The sequence below is a fragment of the Oncorhynchus tshawytscha genome, linkage group LG02 (genome assembly GCF_018296145.1).
Source record: "Oncorhynchus tshawytscha isolate Ot180627B linkage group LG02, Otsh_v2.0, whole genome shotgun sequence".
Taxonomy (NCBI): Eukaryota; Metazoa; Chordata; class Actinopteri; order Salmoniformes; family Salmonidae; genus Oncorhynchus; species Oncorhynchus tshawytscha.
Genome location: NC_056430.1, coordinates 59,166,160 through 59,191,840, shown reverse-complemented (window position 1 = coordinate 59,191,840; position 25,681 = coordinate 59,166,160). Strand labels below are relative to the sequence as shown.

Sequence of the window (25,681 nt, the reverse complement as noted above, 5' to 3'; positions counted from 1 at the left end):
CAGCCTACCATACGACATACTGTATGTCTCTATTACGCGTGGGAATACTTTGGAACAGATTTCCAAAATTAAAGTCACTTGGAGCTGATTTGCTGGTATTTTTACAATCTTATGTCCGACAATAAAATAATAACACATTTAAAATTAAATTATTTTATTTTTGCTCAGAAAACTTACAAATAAAATCACCACCATTTGGGGAAACCTGTGTTTAGTGTTGTGGATACAAATTAGTTTAGCGACCTCTGCTGACATGGGTACGAATCCCCTCTGTCCTTTTCATCGATCTGTCCCTCTACACATATCTCCCTCATTTCTGTGCTGTCTCCCTCATTTCGGTGCTGTCAAATTAATAAATAAAAATATGCAAGGTAAATATATTTTTAAGTGCCTCGATTATTGCCTGTAATAGCTATGGTGGTGTTCCAGATCTTATTTTTTTGCAGTCACATCTCAGAAGATTGCTATATTTTATTCATGCAGTTCATTTTATTTCTATCTGCAACATTCAGAACATTTCACATCACTGAATACGCCCCTGTTGTACCTTTGATTGCAGGGTTGTGGTGCTGGAGAGCAGACCTACAGACAACCCTACAGCACACAGCAACCTATACATCCTGGCTGGACACGAGAACAGTTACTAACCACCCTGCGCTCTGGGAACCAGGGTCCTGTTCAGTAGGCATAAAGGTTTCTGAAACGGAGTGCTACAGGGATGTACAGTCTGAACCTGTCCAATAAGAAACCTTAGTTTCATTGTCGATTGCAAAACATTATTTCATTGTATGCCTTAATGAACATGGCCCAGGATTGGTTTCAGTTACATTTTAAGAGGTTATAAATCTGAATGAAATTCATTCATTGAAAATTGCAATTAGGTTTATTTTTCTATTATTAAATTGGAATTCATGTCCTGAAATTAAACTATGGAACTGACCCCATCCCTGATAGGAACAGACTATGATGAGGAGGACATGTCTGACTCTGCATCTGAGACCAAGGAATTGCAATCGGACTATTCATCGAGCAACCGACCTTGGATATGTCCGGTTTTTAATCGAACCTTATGATTTGAATTGTAAGTCGACATTTATAGTAACACAAACCCACATTCCTGGATATCACACTATTTCAATATTGACCAACTTCTGAGAGCATGCATCCTTACCTGACAAGTGCTTGACCGATGTGTTTGTAATTAATGTAAATAGAATATTGAGGTTGTACACTATAAGTATGTCATGTAGATAACCATGCTGCATATATTTTGTAAAGTTGCCCCCCAACTTAAGAGATATAAAGAGTTGTTGCCTAATCAATGTGGGGTACTACTTTTAAGGGCTTGTCAACTAATGTAATTTTACAAAACAGTGGTAGGATGTCAAAGAGCAAAGTGTCTGTTCATTTTGATCATGTGTTGCCTTTTTTTAATATGTTAGACTCGTTTTGATATGAAGCCATATGCAATGTCATTTTATTTTCACACACTTTAATTCCAACCCCATAGAAAGTTGTCAATTCTCAGATATGCACTGGTTGTGAAATTTGCACATAGTTGTACGCAATAAAACACTTTATTCTTACATTTAAGGCATGGTTAAGTTGTGCTTATAACAAAGTATATGCATGAGTGCATTAGAAAACATCATACTACACACTTTAGATGTAAACTCAGACAAATTTAACCAGGCAATATAAGGTTTATTTTTTTACATACACGCCAACGCTATTGTTAAAACTGCATTCAAACTGAAGAGACTGGGCAGTTGTACCATCTTAGAATCTTTTTCCGTATGGTGGCCAATGAGTTGAATGTTGAATGTTTGCTAAATTGCATTGTTCATGTGGTTTGTTCTGGTGTTTGGGCGTCATAGTAAGGCCTCTACCTCATGCATTGGGGAGTCAGTGGGAATATGTGGGGCCAAATTGAACATGTAACACTAAATGTGATTTGCTGACTCCATGTAGCTTACACAACTAAAGGAGGGTATGATGAAGTACAAGGATTTTCTGACTTGGTTTCTTTCCATATTGCTTTGGTGTCATGTAAATACAGTAAAATAAAATTGCTTAATTGTGCCTGTACAACTGCTAATATTCGAACATGTTACATATTAAACATTTTAACTCACGATGGGCTAAATTGATTGACTGATGAGCCATAGGAAGCCTGTTATTTTTCTCCAAAATTTTAGACGGTATGATGAAGTATAAGGATCTTCTCACTTGGTTTCTTTCCATATTGCTTTTGTGTCATGTAAATATTGTAAAATAAAATTGCTTAATTTTGCCTGTACAACTGCTATATTTGGACATGTTACATTTTAAACATTTTAACTCACGAAGGGATACATTGATTGACTGATGAGCTATAGAAAAGAAAAAAAATAAGAAAGTCTAATGTTTTTCTCTTTGACATTTTAGTGGGTATATGTATTTTTAAGCCTATTAAACCTATGGAATAATTTCTGCCAAGATGTAGATGTGTATTTTGAACATTGGGAATGCTTACTATACCATGAACTGCTCCACCCAGTTAGTTAGTGGAGGTGTCTGCTTTGGGAAGTCTCCACAAAAAGATGAATGCTTTCCATTATGTTTTCTCTGGGCTCTGTTCGTCAAGTCTGCGACCTCACCGCGTGCGCACAAAACTAGCACTAGTTCACATGCATCGTTGGTATGTTTGAAGTTTCATGTTTTAACGTCACATGCACAAGTACAGTGAAATGCCTTTCTTACAAACTCAACCCAACAACGCAATAATCCAGAACAATGTATTACTAGAAAAAAGCACAAGAGAAATCATTTAAAAAAATAAGTAATTAAGTAAGCATACTAAATACAGAAAATATTTTTAAAGTCAGTTCCAATACTACATGTACATGTGCAGGAATATTGGAGTGACAGAGGTAGATATGTATGGAGGTAATGTGACTAGGCAATGGTTTCAATTTATCTTTCTCATCAAACGATGTTTTTCATGCTATCGTTTAATTAATTATTGCTCTCGGTTTATTCAGATAGTATACAGATCTGCGAATGTGGGCAGGCGCGATGATTATCGTAAACAAGCCCCTAACGACGTCATTAGCTATCATCTGCGCCTGTGCAATATTCTTCTACCAGCAACTGCACCCGACCCGAGTCATAACAATCGTCTAAATAAATAATTTTGACCAAAGGTAAACTGGTCATTAAAACCAGCCTTTGCGTGGATTCTTGGTTTTCTCGATAACCAAACAAAAAGGCTAAATAGTCTGAAGACATGTTTTGAAAATTATAAATTCATGGAGGATAACACGGTTATCAATATCCACCCTGCCGAAGATTCGGTGAAAATGGGCGATTTTGTACCGAAGAGGGTTTTTTTGCCCAAAATATAGGGAATGATTTAACTGGTCGAAAAGGACGAACAGTATCGCATTTCCCGAAACGTGAAGTGACACATTCACTCCCACGTTGGATACTAGCTAGTCAGCTACGCCACTGTCCACATATTGCTAGTTAGTTCACCACTACTCCAACCATCTTCCGATTCGGATCGATCCGCTACGGCTAGTAACATCACCAACTCGGCTGCTAGCTAGCTACTACTAGCTTGCTAAATTAGTTAGGGTAACATTTGTTGCCACCAACAACGTCAGTTCGGAACTTGGAAAAATTTACATCTGCCAAATCAACGCAAGCTTGCTAGTTAGCGTTTGAAGTATCTTTGGGTTCGTGCATTTTGAGCTTTTTTTAAACTATCGGTGTCCCGAAAGAGCAAGCCTGCTAGCTAACGATAGCGACTTGTTTCGGCAGCTGGAGACGGCTAGCTAGCAGCTATCAACATCTGTACACTGCCGATGCAATGGTCGCATTGTTAACTGTTTTGGTAGAGGAATGCTCATTTGGTGGATATTCTGAGGCAGCGGGCCGCACAGAATATTGCACCTCTCAGTTCCAACCACAGGCCACACTATATACTGCTTTGATGTGAGAAGTGGCCGTGAACACACAACGCTCACTGGCTGCAAGATAGCGCACGAAGACCGGCAGCTGAAGCCATGCAAGCGGCCCAGGTTCAGTACGACTTTTTCAGCGAGGAGAACGCACCGAAATGGCGGGGGCTATTGGTACCCTCCCTGAACAAGGTAAGCTAGGAAGTTGGCAGGTGCCAAGCGAACAAATTAACGTTAGACGGCGAGGGTATGCATTACAAGCAAAGTGGCTATTATTAGCTAGCCAGCTAACGTTAATTAGCTTCCTTAAACTGTGTTTTTTTAACAAACATTTAATGGTGCCACGTCAAAACACACCATGTTGCCAGTGACACATGGTTTGGTTGGTCAAATCACATTTATATTGGGTGCATACACGTATTTATCAGACGTTATTGCGGGTGTAGCGAGATGATTGTGTGTGCTAATAGTACCAAGATAACATTGTATTTCGATTACTGTTAGCTGCCCCCCGCTCATTATTGGGGTGCACCCGTGGGGACGCGATGCTTCTATATGACACAGCCCTATGTTTGACTCAAATGGTTTTGTTTGATTTCCTCACCTAAACTCGAACGTCACTAGTTCCCCATCCATTACACCATTCCTAAAAACGTCGCCCTTTATCTGTATCTGCTATCTCAGCGTCACTGTATGTACATCTTGTCCACAGTGTCAGTTTGAGTGTGACGGAACTGGAAGCTTCTGTGGGGGAGGACGCTGTCACGCTCACAGAACGTCGCCCCCCCTCGGCAAAACTGCATCACTTTTTCCTAAGCTAAGGGCTCCATAGTAACGTTGAAACTGGGCCCTCAATTTCAGACATAGAATAAAGTACTTGCTAGCAGCAACCCTGAATATTGTAGTACTAATCTTCATCATGAAACGAGTCATTTGTTTGTTCTTGTCCCTGAAGGCAGTTTTGGAAATTATATGTTGGTGGAGGTGACTGTCATAGTCATTTATTGGTCATGAATAGGCTATTTGACCATTTACATGGACAACATCATTGACACTACAGTAGTTGTTGCTAGTTTAGTCATTAGTATCTTTTTATATTGTTGTTGTGATACACTGCTTTACTCTACCTCCTACCAAAGAAAATAAGAACATGCAAATTGCACACCTAGACTTGTCAGGTATTTGAAGAGAAGTTTAGGTTTTGAAACATTGCATGGGTCACAGCTCATCAAGATTGACTCAGCACCTTTTTTCAAGTAGGTTCTGACTCAGTCTCGATATTTTGGGACGCCCTCATATAGTCTCATGAAGGTGGTGGCCATGTTTTTGGCGATTTACAGACCTTTGGGGTGGTTTGAAATAACATGTCTGTGGGCAAATTTTAGTGACACACCACACACAGTACCTTGGTCTACACAGAGTGAACACTGACTAGCGCCTCTCTGGTTTGCGTGTGTGTGTGTGTTGGTAAATAGAGGCCTATAGCTGGCGTAAGGCGATTAGGGTGGGGTTTTTCAGCAAGATGCTGCAAGCAGGGGAATGCCGAGTCAGTGAACTTCAGTCACAGCTCTCAAGTGAGATGTTACAATGACAGTTGAGAAAATTGTTTCTTTTTAAAAAATGTTCTTTACATTTTTATTTGTTCACCCCAGTGCTTTCTTAAGATGAGTGTTTTCAATGACTAGCATATATTTAGTTCATGTTTGGGCACTGCAACATTCTTAGTTAAAACCACTCCAGACCAACCAATTTGGGCCTAAACAGAAAAACTATTGGGCCTATATAATGGTAGTAGTCAAGATGAAAGGACACTTGAATAACAAACACAATAAGTATCCCAATTTACAATGTGAGTTTGACATGAAGGGGTAGGCCCAGCCTATGCCCCTCTGTGTCATGTTGGACCGGAGGTAGTGATCAGGAGAAGAGAATGCTAAGAAGAACTGGAAGAATCAGAACAATACTTAAACAGTAGGTTAATAATACCGAAACTGAATTCTAGCCTACTGAAAGAAAAACATCCTAATGGTAGCTAGGACTGAATTATGTAATGATAGTGTGCCGCTTGATATGAATCTGGAAATGAAAATTACCTTTGACATGCCTCGGTTAATCTTTTAGCTAACGCTGCAGAAACGGTACACTGTGAGTTATGTTGAGAAGTTGGTCTTATGTGGGAGATTGAACGAACTGTGGAGGAATGCCGCAGAGAAACAGTTCAAGTCTTTGCTCGAGGTCCCACTTTTGGATGACTGGCACATGTGGAATCCCAACGAGGGGGGATGGCCTCTGCATTCCTGTTGTGTGTAGACTGGCAAGGGCCGGCAAATGCCAAAGTGCGATGATGCCGTAGCAATACAACGCCACAGGCATGGCAGGAATGTAGCCCAATGCATGAGGTCAGAGCAAGTCAGCCCTCGCAGAAAACAGGAGTGAGCGACAACGAAGGGGAGGTTTAGCCCCAGTGGGTCGCATTAAGGACATTTTTGCAACAAGCTTTTACCCCCTTCTCCTCCAAACCACCCCCATTGGATCCCTCAAGTGTTGCTTTCCCCGCTCAAGCTGTGTCAACAAGTCTAGGAGCAGTTATGGAAGACTTCAAAAGAGCCCCATGGCAAGACCAGCTCCTCCTCATTGAGCCATTCAAAGTTGACACACCCTCTGTTCACCCTATTGATTTAGCCATTGGCCTATCGGCTTCAAAAAAAAAATGGTTACATTTATCTGGAATGTTCTGGCACAGGGAACTGAGAGGATTGGAAAACGTGCATGCACTCCAGTGGATGAGCATTGTTCAGGTTTCTGCTGTGGAATGAAATGGGGAAATGGGGTCAGTTTTGTCATGCCATTTAAAAAAAAATATATTTTCTCCATGGTCCACTGCTCAAGACATTTTGGCCTGCTTTGCCAAAGCCAAGATGCCAGGTTAGCCAGCCCTGCCAGGAAAAGCTTTGTCAAGAGCAAGCCCTCATTTTAGCCTCCCCACAAATTTCCAATGTCGTGAGTTTGCAAAGTCTTTGAAGTTCTCTGCTGGATTTTAAAACTTTATGCACAGAGTAATTTGTTCATTTTGTGGGGAGAAGTTGTGGTCAGGTTTAAAAAAACAAAAAACAGCTGTAGTCTAGAATATCCCCTAATATTCTCCCAACCCTGCTAAACATCAATGGACATGATCTTCAATTGGGGATGGAAAATGTCACACTGATTCTTCCATATGTACTTACAAAGATTTTTCACATTACAATGGCATTTAACATCCAAACATGCTGCATCTTGCCTCTACTCTTTGGTGATAATTAATCAGTCTAGCATCTGCAATAATCACAATTTTCAAGCGCAGACAATTTTCCATATAAACGGTGTGCCCCATTCCTCTTTCTGTTGTTCCCCTAATCTGTTTGCTAGGGATGTGACGATTCACCGATATGCATCGGTCCCCGATTCAAATGTTTAATATCGGTCCGAGGACCCCAAACTGATCCAAATGTAGCTTGCATTTGGTCATAAAATCGATTACAACTTTTGGGGAATCGTATTAAATTCTTTCTACCTTCCGAAACTACCTCATCTTTTGTGACAACTGGTGTCCTCTCCTTCAGTGTCGAACTGCGTGTGTCTGTTGACAGTCATTGATCCCCAAGTCATTTTGCATGCTAAACAACCCCAGACATCATCAGTAGCCTAGGCAAACTGTGCTCAGCTTTGGGCGCTGACCAATATGGGGTAGGCGGTCTGTTCCTGATATTGCACATCTGCTCGGCACCTTCAGCATTCATATAGTAAAATGGCTTGCATGATATTAGGCTATATTAGTTCACAAAAAATCTGTGTTTGCTGGGTATTGATATCTATGCACTGTTAAAAATGGTGTTTTAGGGGAATACAAGTAAGCTACCGGAGACAACTCTCATATGGATTTACCTGCCAAACAGTGCTTAAAATACATTTTATTTTGATTGTTCAGGTTCACCATCAGCAATAGTTTTGTCTGTATATGGTAATTTCTATATATAAAGGGTAAAGTTCATAACGTGGACCGCAATCCTTTTTGCGAGGCTCACTGCATGGTTGAAGCGAGAGGAGAAGAAAATGTCACTCTGTAAAAACTTAAAAATGGTCATAACCATTAGATTTTGAGATGGGGTGAAATTCAAAGTATAGCTAATCCATAGCTAATTTGTAAATGATAAATATTGATTTGCCCCCCCCTAGATGCCTAGTCTCCTTATGGCTCAGCTCAGGTGCCAACATAGTACACCATAGACATACATAATTTACACACAGACACACGCACATAAATCAACTCAGACAGATTCAGCTCAGGGAGGCCCAGCTCATGAGTTCCATGAGCAGATTTTTATTTAGAATGGAGCATTAATGTGTTAGTGCATCGAACTGAATTACATTTATTTGTTCTCAAATCAAACAAAATTGTTTCAAACTAAAAAGTATCGTTCCTGTATGTGAAAGATGCACATCCCCACTATTTGCATGTCGTGCCGTGCAGGCCCACACTGGCTGGGGTTCCTGGGAATGAAATTCCTGGCATTGCTTTGGGTTAGTCTGGCATGCAGGAACCAGGGCCTTCTCTCCACCACACCCACCTGCCTGGGACGGGCAGCTCCGGCCCGGATTCCTTCTGCTCTTTAACCCCTTTTCATAAACCCTTAGTCCCTTCCCACATAATTCACGCAGACCTGACAGGACCTGGACAGGTGGAAGTGCTATTGGAGAGGTGCTATAGGTTGCAGATTAGGAGATCTGTTTGGTCCCTTCAGTTCTGTTAAGACTCTTGAGGAAAGGGCTATGGGCAAGGGTTGGTTACCAGAGTTGAGTTGGGATTGAGGGAGGAGCACCTGGGTACACCAGCTTGGTTGTCATCGGAAACCTCTGGGCCAAGAGTGACACAGGATCAGGTGAAGAGGTCATGTGGGGCTAGGGCTCACAAGGCCACCTTGCACATCTGGAGTCAATTCACTTGAGCTTGAATCGTCATCAACGATATTGATTCACATGATCAGCAGCTTACTCTGGATTTGAGACTCCCATGCTTCCTTCTAGAACGACACTCAGTCCACTCTTAACCTGGGGTTGGAGAGTGATCTTGAATTTGCAACCAAGCATTTCATCCTACTCTTTACTTGATGTTGTCTATCAGAGGACCACACTGCTCTACTACACATGTCTGGAGGTGAGGACAAGGCTTGACTAAATGTAAAACACACAACACTTTTTTATTTGAAGTCCACCTTAGGCATTGTTTCTGTGGGGGAGCATTGAGTTGGCCCCCAATTTTCAGTTAGAATAATGAGCATTTCTTCCAATTTGTCTTGGAGCTTCCCATAAACCTATCCTCCATATATTATCTTGTGTGTGTGCAGATTTTATTTGCAACTCATTTATTCAGATTATTATTACCTTTATTATAATGGGTTTTAAGACTTGTTTTCACTTTTTTGTTTATTTATCATTTGCCTTCACAAGGAAGCAGAGCAAATGAAGAAGTCTGATCAAACGGTCTAAAGAATTGCAGCATGCAATGTATTCCAGCATACAGGTTATCTTCAAGCAGAGCTTTCTAGTCAATCTTCCATTTTTTCCCCCCATTGGCAATCATGATGTAGCCTAACACGAGCCTAAGTGTCAGGCTAGGCTACATCTTTTACATCATCTCAGGACCTCCTGTTAGACCTTGAACGTTCCCCACTCAAAACACACTTCTGAAAGCACCTACGTATATACCCACGACAGATGAATACCTCTGTTTGTTCCGTCGCGAGGTGAGAAAGGTAGGTAGAGGTGTGTGTCAGTGGCGGTCGTTGCCGTTTAAGATGAGGGAGGATGATCTTTGTTTATGAGCATTGTCTTTCAATTGCAGCATAGTGGATGACTCATTCATGTTTCCATTCACCCAGCTCAAAGTAACTCCCAGCTCAATCTAACCTCGATAGTTTTAGGCTCATATGCTTCTCACATTTTCCCTGTACCAATGAGTGAAAGTTTACAACGTAGGTGCACCGGTCTAGATAATTGAGTAATCAAGGTGCGAGACAATGACTCAATACCGCCTTGCACACTCTTGCCTGCATCTAGCTGATCCAGGGTGTAATCATTAGTCCAGCAGTTACAAATTAGTTTCTATTGTACAAATTCATGTATGTTCATCCCGCTTACGTTTTAAGGAACATTTTTCAACCGAATTAGCCGGATCAATGCACCTCTTATCAGACACAGTTCACATTCATAGCAGCAAAAAAATTGCATGCTCACTTTGCTTGTTGTATATATAATTCCTACTCGCAACTATCAACATGCTTTCCTCCTATGACCTTTTCCTGTCGCTTGTGGACTTCAGTGCACAACACATCAGCTGTCTGACCAGGTGAAAAAACCTTTCCAAGCCAAACCTTCATATCAGGACCGCTGGCTGCGATACACAGCCTACATCGTTGTCCCGTCATAGTCAACATAGCTACTAGAACTAACGTGTTAGTAAACCGGCTACAATCATGCAGTACAACGTACAGTCAGAAAGCAGTTTAGCAGTTACACTGGTGGGCCCCGGTGGCAATAAATTAATAAAACCAAAATCTTGACTTGGAAGAGTTCCAGTGTTGGATAGCCAGCAAGCTAACATGGCATCCCTCTCTGTTTGAGTAGGCTAAACTAGCTAGCTACCTTCGATAGCTAAGGGAAAGTTTAAAAATAAACATACAACCATATATATCTCACTCTTGCTTCTCCTTAGTTTTGTAAGAAACTTATATTCAAAACTGTTCAACTGTCTTTCCACTCACCACATTTTAGGCACTTCTGTGCTAGCTAGCTGTAGTTTATTTTCAGTACTAGTGTCATTCTCTGGTCCTTTCATTGGGTGGACAACATGTTAGTTCATGCTGCAAGAGCTCTGATAGGTTGGACGTCGTCCTCAGGAAGTTGTCACAATGACTGTAAGTCTATGGAAGGGGGTGAGAACCATGAGCCTCCTAGGTTTTATATTGAAGTCATTGTACCAAGAGGAGGATGGAAGTTATCTGTCCTCCAGCTACACCATGGTACTACAATACAGAGTGCTGTTGAGGCTACTGTAGACCTTCACTGCAAGATGGTGTGTTTTAATCAATTATTTGGTGAGGTGAATATATTTAGTGTAGTTTTATTTCTATTAAATTCACTGAGGAGGATGGTCCTCCACTGAGGAGCCGTGTGTGTAAAATGGAGGCATTAGAGAACATTCAGGCTTTATTGACCCAGTACAGCAACCTCTGTATTTCCATAGAAGATGGGTGTTTTCTTTGCCTTGTGATGGGAGAAGATTGCACTTCAGCTGCAGTACGAGTTTCGCCATGTTCCGATTCTCTGCCTTTCTATCTGAAGTTTTGTCACTTGCTTGTTGAGTTGGTGTTTGTCATGGGCTCGAATTGGTTTCCACTGTATTTCTTGCTCCAATGAAGTATCAAGCGTGTGCAAACCTGTCATCAAGGAAAAGGATGGCTACTTTGATGAATCTCAAATATATTTTGATTTTAACACTTTTTTGGTTACTACATGATTCCATATGCGTTATTTCATAGTTTTGATGTCTTCACTGTTATTGTACAATCTGGAAAATAGTCAAAACAAAGAAAAACCATTGAATGAGTAGGTGTGTAAACTACTGGTACTGTATGTATTTTGGAGTTTGTATTTAGTTTTTTATTTTATTTTAATTGTTGGAAATAAATGACTGTTAACAGCAGGAAATCAGCTCCAAGTGATTTTAATTTAGGTAATCTGTTCCACAGTATTCCCATGCCTAATAGAGAGAGACGTGTAATTGCATACAAATGTAAGCAAGGTTTGAAATGTATTGTTTTAGTCAAATATATATATTTGGGGATTCTTGCAGTCAATTTGCTCTCTCCAAATAATTAGTAATCATGTTGAAAAAATCTTAATGATCCCTGCTGTAGGTTATAGTCCCCTCGTTACTTACCTCCCTTTCATTTAGCTTTTCACGCTATCTGCGCCTTTTTGCTTTTATTCACTCTGCACCATTTTTACATATCAGTTTACTATTTTATGCAGTCTCTCCCTTAAAATTAAATGGCATATTCATAAAAATAGTTTAACTTTCTATTTCTAAGGTCTCCATCTTTTCACTCTGACCTCAGAAAACACCCTCTCGCTCACACTCTCTCTCTCCCTTTGTAACTCTCTCTGCCTCTGAAGAGCTGCCAAGTTGAGTAGGACCGTGCCCTCTCTAAGAGGAGGAGGGGAGTAGAGACTCTCAGAGCTTGCTTAGTCATGCTCTGATAGGAGGCCTCGGCTGGCGAGGCGAACTGAGGAGACCGGAGTGTCTATGCTGTGCTCTCGTCACTGGGCTCAGTCAGTTACAAGGGACACAGAGTTAGAGGCAGTAGTCCCACTCCACGAGCTACAACCGCAAACGTATGCTTATTCCAACCTAAACTCAAGTAGCCTAATTGTGTACTTTTTCCCTAACGTATTTGACCCATTACCAGCCATAAAGTTAAGATTGATGTGTTGTCTTGTACCAACTCAATGGATGGTGGTTAGGAGATGCAGGACCAAAAGGTAGGCCTCAACGTTAGAGTAATGTGTCTTTATAGTTATGTTCGTAGCGACAACCCTTCATCGCTGGTCATCTCATTTTCTAGCCATGTTTGTCACTGTTTCAATGACTGCATGAAGTGGGCACAAGTTTGTCAGTAGTCAACACAAAATTAGTTTGTGATAATGAGTACTTAATAGCAATTTCCTGCTGGAAATATATGAATTGACTTGGAAATAGGCTACATGATTATTGATGAAAGCTATGTCTAGTGTTTGATTTAAAGCCAACCATGGGCTGTGTTCAAGGAGTCTATGTTATGATGTGCATGTTCTGCAAGAACTCCTTGTGTAGGTCACAGTGACTTGTGACTGTTATGATGGAGTGCACTTGACTGGAATGCAGATGGGCCTATCCAGAGTAAGAATGTATTTGAGTAGACTAGGTACTGGTGAACACAGCACTCTGAATTTGCATTTCATCATGTAGGCCTAATACTCGTTGGCTGTATTGCAATTTGCAAATGCATATCTAGAGGGCTTTTCCAAAGGGGAGCCACACTACAAGCCTATTTGTCTTTTTTATTCATTACATTATATTCCACCGCATCCTATCCAACCAAAAGAGAGTGTGAAGTCTAGCCTACTTTCAGGAAAAAGTTGACTATTATTGTATTCTGTCTTTTTTCGAGTGGTCCAAATGAGAAATCCCCGCTTATTTTAAATTTTTACAAAGGGTATTTAAAAAAAAAAAAATATATATATATATATATATATATATATATAACTAAATCCTCCTTGTATTCACACTGCCCTTGCCTTTGAATGAGGACTCAACTCTCTCGCCAGTTCACTTCACCTATTTTGTGGTCAGAGTCCTCTTTATTCACATTTGCCAAGTTCAGAAAGGATCCAAAAGCTTTTTCCAACATTCCCTGAATGCACTCTGGGTTTTTACAAAGTGCAGGACAAGCCATCCCATCAGAATTTATCAGACCGATATATACCTACTTACAGTGGTGGGGAAAAAGTACCAAATTATCATACTTGAGTAAAAGTAAAGATACCTTTTTAATAGAAAAACACTCAAGTAAAGTCAGTTACCCAGTAAAACACTATTTGAGTAAAAGTATTTTGTTTTAAATATACGTAAGTATCAAAAGTAAATGTAACTGCTAAAATCTACTTAAGTATTATAAATAATTTAAAATTCCTTAAAGCAAACCAGAAGACACAATAAAAAAGAGTAAATATATATACACAGTTGAAGTTTACATGCACCAAATACATTTCAACTCAGTTTTTCACAATTCCTGAAATTTAATCCGAATAACAATTCCCTGTCTTAGGTCAGTTAAGATCACCACTTTTATTTTAAGAATGTGAAATGTCAGAATAATAGTAGAGAGAGTGATTTATTTCAGCCTTTATTTCTTTCATCACATTCCCAGTGGGTCAGAAGTTTACATACACTCAATTAGTATTTGGTAGCATTACCTTTAAATTGATTAATTTGGGTCAAATGTTTCGGGTAGCCTTCCACAAGCATCCCACAATAAGTTGGGTGAATTTTGGCCTGTTCCTCCTGACAGAGCTGGTGTAACTGAGTTTGGTTTGTAGGCCTCCTTGCTCGCACATGCTTTTTCAGTTCTGCCCACAAATGTTCCACAACTTTGGAAGTATGCTTGGGGTCATTGTCCATTTGGAAGTCCCATTTGCGACCAAGCTTTAACTTCCTGACTGATGTCTAAAGATGTTGTTTCAATATATCCACATAATTCTCCTACCTCATGATGCCATCTATTTTGTGAAGTGCACCAGTCTGTCCTACAGCAAAGCACCCCCACAACATGATGCTGCCACCCCGTGCTTCACGGTTGGGATGGTGTTCTTAGGCTTGCAAGGTCCCCCTTTTTCCTCCGAACATAACGATAGTCATTATGGCCAAACAGTTCTATTTTTGTTTCATCAAACCAGAAGACATTTCTCCAAAAAGTATGATCTTTGTCCCCATGTGCAGTTGCAAATTGTCTGACTTTTTTGGGGCGGTTTTTGAGCAGTGGCTTCTTCCTTGCTGAGTGGCCTTTCAGGTTATGTCGATTTAGGACTCGTTTTACTGTTGGTATATATACTTTTGTACCCGTTTCCTCCAGAAACTTCAAGGTCCTTTGCGGTTGTTCTGGGTTGATTTGCACCTTTCGCACCAATGTGCGTTCATCTCTAGGAGACAGAGCGCGTCTCCTTCCTGAGCGGTATGACAGCTGCGCAGTCCCATGGTGTTTATACTTGTATACTATTGTTTGTACAGATGAACGTGGTACTTTCAGGTGTTTGGAAATTGCTCCCAATGATGAACCAGAGTTGTGGAGGTCTACAATTATTTTTCTGAGGTCTTTGCTGAGTTCTTTTGATTTTTCCCATGATGTCAAGCAAAGAGGCACTGAGTTTGAAGGTAGGCCTTGAAATACGTCTACAGGTACACCTCCAATTGACTCAAATGATTTCAATTAGCCTAAATCCATGACATAATATTCTGGAATTTTCCAAGCTGTTTAAAGGCACAGTCAACTTAGTATATGTAAACTTCTGACCCACTGAAATTGTGATACAGTAAAATAATCTTACTTTAAACAATTGTTGGAAAAATTACTTGTCATGCACAAAGTATATGTCCTAACCGACTTGCCAAAACGATAGTTTGTTAACAAGTAACTTGTGGAGTGGTTGAAAAGCTAGTTTTAATGACTCCAACCTAGTTGTGTGTGTATATATGTAACTTTGTTAAAACAATTCAAAATAAGTTTCTATTGACTCTTCAGATACCCTAAAATGTAATCCAACTATAATTTTTCATACGGAAAGTAGTATGTTCAATAGGAAACCGATATTAGCAGGTGTGTCTTGTCTTCCTCGTGCGACCAAACATGAATTTCCAATAGTGTGTCCCAGTACTAAAACTCATACTTCTTACTCGTTTTGGAAGAAACAAGCCTGAACACGGTGCTGACACCATGTGGAAGCCATAGGAATTGCATTCTGGGAGCTAGATTTAATTATTTCTCGATACTTTCCATTGTAATAGTATAGGCTCTCTCAAAAAAATTCTGGTTGGTTTTTCTATGGATTTTCTCCTACCATATCTTTTGTGTTATAGTCTCCAACATGTTTTCTTTCCAATGGTCCCAATTATATGCATATCTGGCATCAGGGCCTGAGCAACAGGCAGTTTACTTTGGGCACGTCAGTCAGGTGGAAATTGAGAAAAAAGGACCCTAGCCTGAAGTGTCAGAACCCACATTTATTAAAATAAGTTTTCTCTGCAAATAAGTTTCCTTCCCACTCTTATGTAGGTTTCATAACAGCAAGGAAATAACACTGTCACAACATGTCTAAATATGTGTCATGACAGTGTTATGTCAGCTGTTAGGACACAATATGGTTATGACCGTACAGGTCAAGTAAAGGGTTACCTTGTCTTCTCTCTTTTGTGGCACATTGGTCTTATGGCAGGGGAAATGGTGTTGCAGTAGTCTAGTGTGTGGTGCAGAAATAATGGCAAGCAAACAAACCGAATTCAGACAACCTCTCGTGATGGTCTCAGTTTGGTTTGTTTCGGGGGCTCTTTTGAGAGGTCCGAGTTACTTTGGAGTGTTCACACGGCACAACAAATTAAGCGAACCGCACTGAGTTCACAAAAATTGTCTGAAAAAGGACTAAGTGTGAAACTATACTACACTAGAAAATATCTCGCCAGTCGCAGCCCAAGTTTTGTTTTGAACATAGACGTCACTCCGTCTAGTTTTGATTTTACATTTGAGTTCTCAACTAACGTGAAATCAACAAACATTTGAACTGTTATTGGATTTAGGTTCAAAGTTTGGTGTAAAAATTTCAAAATGTCTCTAAATTCCCTTACGTTGATTACTTTTCACACGTTGATTCTATTCCATGGAAACACCATTTATTCAACCGGTTTGGGCCCAGCTGGAATCTATACTGAACTAGTAGCTTAGCCACATCTCTCTTAGTTTATGTGTGAAGGTACTGAGCCAGATGCGCCTCAAGCTTTTTAACACTTGATTAAAAAAAAGTGTAATGATAATCAACTCAACCTATACTGAACTAATACATGTTTACCACGTATTCTGCCGATCCAACCTTTTTTTTTAACCGCTGATTTAAATTTTTAACAATCAACTCATACTGAACTAATACACATCTCTCTCTGTGAAGGTGCTGAGCCAGGTACATCCCAAATTGTCATCCCAGGAGGATGCACTGCAGTACATTGAGGAGCTGATCCTACTGCTGCTCAGCATGCTCTGCCAGGCACAGCCACGCAGCGTGCAGGACGTGGAGGTAAGGATCTCCGTCAATAGCGCAACAGTGTCTGGACCAAAAACCTTGTTGACCCCTTTTTTACAGAGTGTAAACAGAGTTTGTTTTTTTATACACTTCCAAAGCAATAGCAGCAGCTTTGGACAAACAGGTCCTTTACGTAGAGAAATAGGAGTGTTTGCTCAGTGTTGTTTTGCCCTCAAATGTGATCTTTTACTGAAGCTTAGGTCAAGGTGATAACACATTTCAATCACAATTAAGTTGAAGCGTTGTGATTGTGTTGTTTAATCTTTATTATTAACAGATCACGTTTGGAAGCAGAAAAACAGTGAGCAGACCTTCCCTTTTGGAGTCCCTCATGGAATCAACAACGAACTGTGGCGAGGTAGAAGTTGCCTCTAAATCACAGGTCTAGGATCAGATGACTGTTCCCCTGATCCTCTCATTTAAACCTATCATCTGGGAAATAAACTGACCCTTGACCAGTGATGCGGGCTACTTCTACTTAAAGGGGCAATCAGCATTTCCTACACTGAACACAAATATAAACGCAACATGTAAAGTGTTTGTCCCATGTTTCATGAGCTGAAATAAAAGATCCCAGACATTTTCCATATGCACAAAAAGCGTATTTCTCTCAAATGCTGTGCAACAATTTGTTTACATCCCTGTTAGTGAGCATTTCTCCTTTTGTCAAGATAATCCCATCCACCTGACAGGTGAGGGATATAAAGAAGCCGATTAAACCGCATGATCATTACACAGGTGCATCTTGTGCTTGGGACAATAAAAAGCCACTCTGAAATGTGCACTTTTGTTACACAACACAATTCCATAGATGTCTCAAATTTTGAGGGAGCGTACAATTGGCATTCTAACTTGCAGGAATGTCCACCAGAGATTTTGCCAGGGAATTGAATGTTCATTTCTCTACCGTAAGCTGCCCCCAATGTCGTTTTAGAGTTTTTGGCAGTACGGCCGTTCGGCCTCACAACCGCAAGACCACGTGTAACTACGCCAGCCCAGGACCTCCATATCCGGCTTCTTCAGCTGCGGGATGGTCTGAGACCAGCCACCCGCACAGCAGATGAAACTTTGGGTTTGCACAACTGGAGAATTTCTGCACAAATGGTCAGAAAACGTCTCCGGGAAACTCATCTGCATGGTCGCTGTCTTCACCAGGGTGACACAATTGCAATGAACACAATTGCATTTTATCGATAGCAATTTGAATGCACAGAGAAACCGTGTGAAACCGTGACGCACCACCCTCTGTAGCGCTTTATGGTCGGATGCCGCGCAGTTGCCATACCAGGCAGTGATGCAACCAGTCAGGATGCTGTCTGGTACAGCTGTAGAACCTTTTGAGGTTCTGAGGACCCGTGCCAAATCTTTTCAATCTCCTGAGGGGGAATAGGTGTTGTCGTGCCCTCATTATGACAGCGTGGCAGATGGTTTTGTTGCCTACTCTTACCACCTGAGGGCGGCCCGTCGGGAAGTCCAGGATCCAGTTGCAGAGGGTGTTTTAGTCCCAGGGTCCTTAGCTTAGTGATGAGCTTTGTGTGCACTATGGTATTGAACGCTGAGTTATAGTCAATGAACAGCATTCTCACATAGGTGTTCCGTTTGTCCAGGTGGGAAAGGGCAGTGTGGAGTGCTTTCAACATGATAATCCACGGCCCCATGTCGTAAGGATCTGAACACAATTCCTGGATGCTGAGCATGTCCCAGTTTTTCCATGGCCTGAATACAAGACATGTCACCCATTGAGCACGTTTGGGATGCTCTGGATTAACGTGCACGACAGTGTGTTCCAGTTCCTGCAAATATCAAAAAACTTCGCACAGCCGTTGAAGAGGAGTGGGACATCATTCCACAGGCCACAATCAACAGCCTGATTAACTCTGCGAAGGAGATGTCGCGCTGCATGAGACCAATGGTGGTCACACCAGATACTGACAGGTTTTTTGATCCACGCCCCTACCTTTTTTTTTTAAGGCATCTTTGACCAACCAATGCATACAGTGGGGCAAAAAAAGTATTGTCAGCCATCAATTGTGCAAGTTCTCCCACTTAAAGATGAGAGGCCTGTATAATTTTCATCATGGGTACACTTCAACTATGACAGACAAAATGAGAAAAAGAAATCCAGAAAATCACATTGTAGGATTTTTAATGTATTTATTTGCAAATTATGGTGGAAAATAAGTACTTGGTCACTAACAAAAGTTTCGCAATACTTTGTCATTGCCAACAAACAGGTCAAATGTTTTCTCTAAGTCTTCACAAGGTTTTCATACACTGTTGCTGGTATTTTGGCCCATTCCTCCATGCAGATCTCCTCTAGAGCAGTGATGTTTTGGGGCTGTTGCTGGGCAACACGGACTTTCAACTTTCAAAGATTTTCTATGGGGTTGAGATCTGGAGACTGGCTAGGCCACTCCAGGACCTTGAAATGCTTCTTACGAAGCCACTCCTTCGTTGCCCGGGCGGTGTGTTTGGGATCATTGTCATGCTGAAGGACCCAGCCATGTTTCATCTTCAATGCCCTTGCTGATGGAAGGAGGTTTTCACTCAAAATCTCACGATACATGGCCCCATTCATTCTTTCCTTTACACGGATCAGTCGTCCTGGTCCCTTTGCAGAAAAACAGCCCCAAAGCATGATGTTTCCACCCCCATGCTTCACAGTAGGTATGGTGTTCTTTGGATGCAACTCAGCATTCTTTGTCCTCCAAACACAACGAGTTGAGTTTTTACCAAAAAGTTATATTTTGGTTTTATCTGACCATATGACATTCTCCCAATCTTCTCATGGATCATCCAAATGCTCTCTAGCAAACTTCAGACGGGCCTGGACATGTACTGGCTTAAGCAGGGGGACATGTCTGGCATGGCAGGATTTGAGTCCCTGGCGGCGTAGTGTGTTACTGATGGTAGGCTTTGTTACTTTGGTCCCAGCTCTCTGCAGGTCATTCACTAGGTCCCCCCGTGTGGTTCTGGGATTTTTGCTCACCGTTCTTGTGATCATTTTGACCCCACGGGGTGAGATCTTGTGTGGAGCCCCAGATCGAGGGAGATTATCAGTGGTTTTGTATGTCTTCCATTTCCTAATAATTGCTCCCACAGTTGATTTCTTCAAACCAAGCTGCTTATCTATTGCAGATTCAGTCTTCTCAGCCTGGTGCAGGTCTACAATTTTCTTTCTGGTGTCCTTTGACAGCTCTTTGGTCTTGGCCATAGTGGAGTGTGACTGTTTGAGGTTGTGGACAGGTGTCTTTTATACTGATAACAAGTTCAAACAGGTGCCATTAATACAGGTAATGAGTGGAGGACAGAGGAGCCTCTTAAAGAAGAGGTTACAGGTCTGTGAGAGCCAGGAATCTTGCTTGTTTGTAGGTGACCAAATACTTATTTTCCACCATAATTTGCAAATAAATTCATTAAAAATCCTACAATGTGATTTCCTAGATTTTTTTTCTTCTCATTTTGTCTGTCATAGTTGAAGTGTTACCTATGATGAAAATTACAGGCCTCATCTTTTTAAGTGGGAGAACTTTGGTGGCTGACTAAATACTTTTTTGCCCCACTGTATCTGTATTCCCAGTCATGTGAACTCTTTAGATTAGGGCCTAATTAATATAAATTTAAATTGGCTGATTTCCTTTTATGAACTGTAAAATCGTATAAATTGTTGAAAGTTAGGTGTTTTATATTTGGTTTCAGTACACATCAAATTTGGGACTTAAATTAATGATTTGTACGTAATGATTCTTGAAGAATATAATTTATAAATGCTTCATGAGCTTAGTTCAACTGTCGTACTCCATCAGAAGCCAAAATATAAGCTTGTTTTACTCCAATGTGTGTAAACAAACACTATATAGCCTCAAGACATGGTTAAAACTATAATGTTGATATCATGGATGGCCAGTCCTTGCATCCATAGCACTGTCTGAATTTGGTTGGTTACATTTCTCTTCCTACTGCTGATTGCTGCTTTAATGTCCCTCACAGTCATAGCATAGCATTCCGCTTCATTTTATTCTGTTTATTCTGTTAGCACACTTTTTATTGACAGCTGGTGAAGTCAGGGTTGCAGTAAAAGAGGAAGTGGATTGTATGTGCCCACCCAAAAAGGGGAAATTATCAGTGTTTGTGAAGTGGATTTCTTTTAAGCTCAGGTCATGGTGTACTTTAGACGGTTTGTTTTGCACAGTTTTCATTTGTATTCTTACAAATCCAATCCATTTACAAAGTGACCGGTAGAAAAGTTAAGCTATTTACGGACATGTATTTTGACTTATATTGCTTTGACAATCATTTGAACAGAACTCACAGCATTCTCATATCTTGTTTTATTTTATGTCATTGAACAGTAGAATGTTTTCTTGCGCATCACACTGTTGCTTTTCTACAATGATAACTGACATGAGCTAATGCAGAAAACATCTGACATCTTGCTTCGTTCTGTCCATGTTTTTAGATGGCCAACCTGTTTTCACCTCTTGTTTTTGTTTTGTCCACCTTGACTCATTTTTTGCTAGCAGACGGATCACGTGAAATCCGCAGGTGCTTTTTACGGTCCATGGCCCTAGCCATGGGGCATGGTAAAGTCAAACCATGGATATGTGGTCTCTTTGTACCATGTTTACTCCTCCCTTAGTTCTGTGCTCTCTCTTTCTGTTGACCTCTCCTTGTGACCCTGTCTGTATGAACTTTAACCCTTGACCTGCCTGGGTTGGTGACTGACCACACTCATTTGTGCTTGTGTATATTGTAATTTGTGACCCATTGAATCCAACGGATTGCGTGAAATTTGAATTGTTTGTGTACTATGTATGTACCCTACATAAGGACTACATAACGCATTCATAAAGAGATCCTTAATACCTTTTTGTAAGCACAACATAAATGTTTGATTCCCGCAAATATACAACACAAACATTTTATAAATGCCTAGGCCTCAGAAAGCTTATGTCAACTTGAAGTTGTTGACATAAGCGCTTATGACTTTTTATGTAGTGCTTATGAAGATGTCCTCCCTTTAACTGTGGATGTATTTTGTAGTTCTCACCCTTTGTTTTTAAAGAGTTAAATTAACTCTTTACCTAACTCATACGTCAAGGGAGGGACATCCTGGTAGTGCCTGCATCAGAAGTGTGACATGACACTTGACATGTACATATCATGCACCCGCCCTCCCATTGACAACCTATAGATGTCCCTTTTTTAAGGGAAAAGTCCCATGTGAAACGTCTGCGACAATAAAACAATGGTGAACGCATGGAAATGCCTATGTCAAGTGTCATAGGGCAGTTTGAAGGAGGAGTTTACCCCCACATGTTTGCTTTGCCTATTGATGCAGCATCAACAGAGGACCAGGAAATATGTAATTCAAGTAAATAAGAGATAAGGCCGGACTGCAGCCCAAATGGCACCCTATTCCCTACGTAGTCCACTACGTTTGACAAGGGCCCATAGGGCTCTGGTCAAAAGTATTGCACTATTGAAGGGCTCTCAATCTCCCTCACACGTCCCTCCTTTCCTCCCCTCAGGAGCGAGTGCAGAAGAGTTTCCCTCACCCTATCGATAAGTGGGCTATCGCCGACGCGCAGGCAGCCATCGAAAAGAGGAAGAGGAGGAATCCTTTGGCCCTGCCAGTGGATAAGATCCACCCGCTGCTCAAGGTAACCCATAATCCCAAATGTCTCTGGGTCATGTTCAGTAGGGCAAAGCAATTTGAAATGGAAAGTGAAAATGAACATGTCTTACTGGACACTTTCAGCAGGATGTTTTATATATATTACAGGATTTAATTTGTGTCTACCCTGCCCATTCCCATATCCCAATTTGTGGCACCAATAAGTTACAAGCCAACGTTTGGTATCGTATAGATTATATGTTTGCTGATGTTGCTGATGGCCCGCTGGCCAGTAAAAACATGTTGAGGCAGTATCTTCTCAGTGCATATTGTTGTTCCAGTTTACCTGCTGAGTCAGTCTGCTATTGAAAACCATTGAAAACTACACTCTGAAAAGTCATGTTATTTGTATTTGAGCAAAATGATTGGCCGTTAATTCAACCATGCTCCTCGCTAGTCAGAACTTCTTGAGCGCTCGCACTACATGACTTGATGCCTTCACACGGCACATATGAGCTGTCCAGAGTAGAAAGAAGGGCTCATAAATCTACTTGCTAAGCTTATTTATTTTAGGGAAAGGGGTTTACAAAAGTAAAACTTCAATAGTGAACATACTAGCAAAAATAATACAATGTCTACATTGCTAAATTATATTCGTTTTTTAATACAGTATTACCATAATAACCAAATGTAGCATATTACGAACTGAATATATACAGACCAAGCATATCAACCTAGGCCCTGCATGACCCTAATGCATTTACAAAGAAAAGGTTAACGATGGACCCTGATTTCAGGTAGTTTGTAGCTGTTTCAAAAACGTTTTGCGCCTACTGAACATGACCCTGGTGGCTAGACCAATCATAATGAAGGTCAGGATGTAGCCTAGGTCTTTAGTGCCAAGTACATTCGTCAGCCTGTGAAAATGCTGGGTGTATTCAGTGATGTACAGTGCCTTCAGAAAGTATTCACACTCCTTGACTTTATTTTCCCCAAAACATTTTTCATTTGTTGTCAAGGATCTACACAAAATACTCATGTCAAAGTAAAAACAAAATCAAATCATATCATATCTTGATTAGATAAGTATTCAACCCCCTGAGTCAATACTTGTTAGAATCACCTTTGGCAGCGATTACAGCGGTGAGTCTTTCTGGGTAAGTCTTTCTGGGTAAGTCTTTCTGGGTAAGTCTCTAAGAGCTTTGCACATCTGGATTGTACAATATTTTCCCATTATTCCAAAAATTCTCCAAGCTCTGTCAAGTTGGTTGTTGATCATGGCTAGACAGACATTTTCAAGTCTTGTCAAAATCTTCTTGAAAATCAGTCTGTAACTAGGCCACTCGGGAACATGCAATGTTGTCTTGCTAAGCAGCTTCAGTGTATATGTGGCCTTGTGAAAGGTGAATTTGTCTCCCTGTGTCTGTTGGAAAGCAGACTGAAGCAAGTTTTCTTCTAGGATTTTGCCTGTGCTTAGCTATATTAGTATTGTGGAGTAACTACAATGTTGATCCATCCTCAGTTATCTCCTATTACAGCCATTAAACTCTGTAACCGTTTTAAAATCACCTTTGGCCTCATGGTGAAATCCCTGAGCGGTTTCCTTCTTCTCCGGCAACTGAGTTAGGAAGGATGCCTCTATCTTTGAAGTGACTGTGTGTATTGATACACCATCCTAGGTGTAATTAATAACTTCACCATTCTCATAGGGATATTCAATGTCTGCTTTATATTTTTATTTTACCCGTCTACCAATAGGTTCCCTTTGCGAACCATTGGAAAACCTAGCTGGTCTTTGTGGTTGAATCTGTGATTGAAATTCACTGCTCGACTGGGGGACCTTACTAATTGTATGTGTGGGGACAGAGATGGGGTAGTCATTTTAAAATCATATTAAACACTATTATTGCACACAGTGAGTCCATGCAACTTATTATGTAACTTGTTAAGCACATTTTTACTTATTTAGGCTTGCCATAACAAAAGGGTTAAATACTTATTTTAAGACATTACAGCGTTACATTTTTAAAAATTAATATGTAAACATTTCTAAAAACGTAATTCCACTGATGTTATGGGGTGTTGTGTATTGATCAGTGACACAATCAAAATTCAACAAAATGTGGAAAAAGTCCAGGGATGTGAGTACTTTCTGAGGGCACAGTAAAAAGTCCTGAATGTTGCAAACAGGACTGTCTGTCAAGTATTCATTTATGCATCCGTTCTAGCTGTTCTACACAATATATCTGAAAGTGTTGTAATGTTACATCCTCCTGAACAGAGCCCAGTTACTGATATCTTTAAAAACATGTGTTTCACCTTTATTTAACCAGGTAGGCCAGTTGAGAACAAGTTCTCATTTACAACTGACCTGGCCAAGATAAAGCAAAGCAGTGTGACACAAACAACAACACAGAGTTACACATGGAATAAACAAACTTAGTCAATAACACAATAGAAAAGTATATATACAGTGTGTGCAAATCAGGTAAGATTAGGGAGGTATGGCAATAAATAGGCCATAGTGGAGAAATATTTACAATTTAGCAATTAAACACTTGAGTGATAGATGTGTAGAAGATGAATGTGTAAGTAGAGATACTGGGGTGCAAAGGAGCAAAAATGTATAAATAACAATATGGGGATGAGGTAGTTAGGTGGGCTATTTACAGGTGGGCTATGTACAGGTGCAATGATCTGTAAGCTGCTCTGACAGCTGATACTTAAAGTTAGTGAGGGAGATATACGTCTCCAGCTTCAGTGACGTTTGCAATTCGTTCCAGTCATTGGCAGCAGAGAACTGGAAGGAAAGGCGGCCAAAGTAGGAATTGTGCTCTGCACTTCAGAATTGTTTTTAATGAAACAGACAAAGTATTGATTGAACTGCTTTTAACGTGACTCAATAAACAAAATCGATATTTTGTGTGTTCTTTGTCAAAAATGTTTTCTGTTTCGGTATTGGCCACTTCTCACAGTACCTATACTGACCAATAGAGGGAGACATTTAACTATTTTGTGGAATTGGTCACTTAATGAAAATCCATGATGAACCTGTGATGCTTGACAAAATGTATTCACCCATGCCAAATACTTTAATTGAGATGATATTAAAGGGGCGATATGCAGTTGAAACAATAACACATTTTGGTAAAAAGCTGTGGGATGGGTATGGAGAAATGTCGAAAGCCAATATGAGGGTTTG

General features: G+C 40.6%; 2 protein-coding genes across 6 annotated transcripts in view; both read left to right on the top strand.

The window, feature by feature from the left end:
* The window catches only part of map4k3a (mitogen-activated protein kinase kinase kinase kinase 3a), an 81,105-nt gene extending 78,970 nt beyond the window's left edge, over positions 1–2,135 (top strand). For 4 of the 5 annotated variants that reach the window (XM_024443529.2, XM_024443523.2, XM_042301662.1 and 1 more), the window contains one exon: positions 560–2,135. In XM_024443529.2, coding sequence (XP_024299297.1) covers positions 560–647 — 88 coding nt within the window. In that variant the 3' untranslated portion in view covers positions 648–2,135. The remainder of the gene's footprint in view (positions 1–559) is intronic. The other variant, XM_042301652.1, reaches the window with a different exon arrangement.
* A 968-nt stretch (positions 2,136–3,103) lies between these two features.
* The window catches only part of LOC112265983 (son of sevenless homolog 1), a 70,933-nt gene continuing 48,355 nt past the window's right edge, over positions 3,104–25,681 (top strand). The window contains 3 exon segments of the mRNA XM_042301668.1: positions 3,104–4,136; positions 16,731–16,856; positions 22,394–22,525. Of these exon segments, the coding sequence (XP_042157602.1) occupies positions 4,050–4,136; positions 16,731–16,856; positions 22,394–22,525 (345 nt within the window). The 5' untranslated portion in view covers positions 3,104–4,049.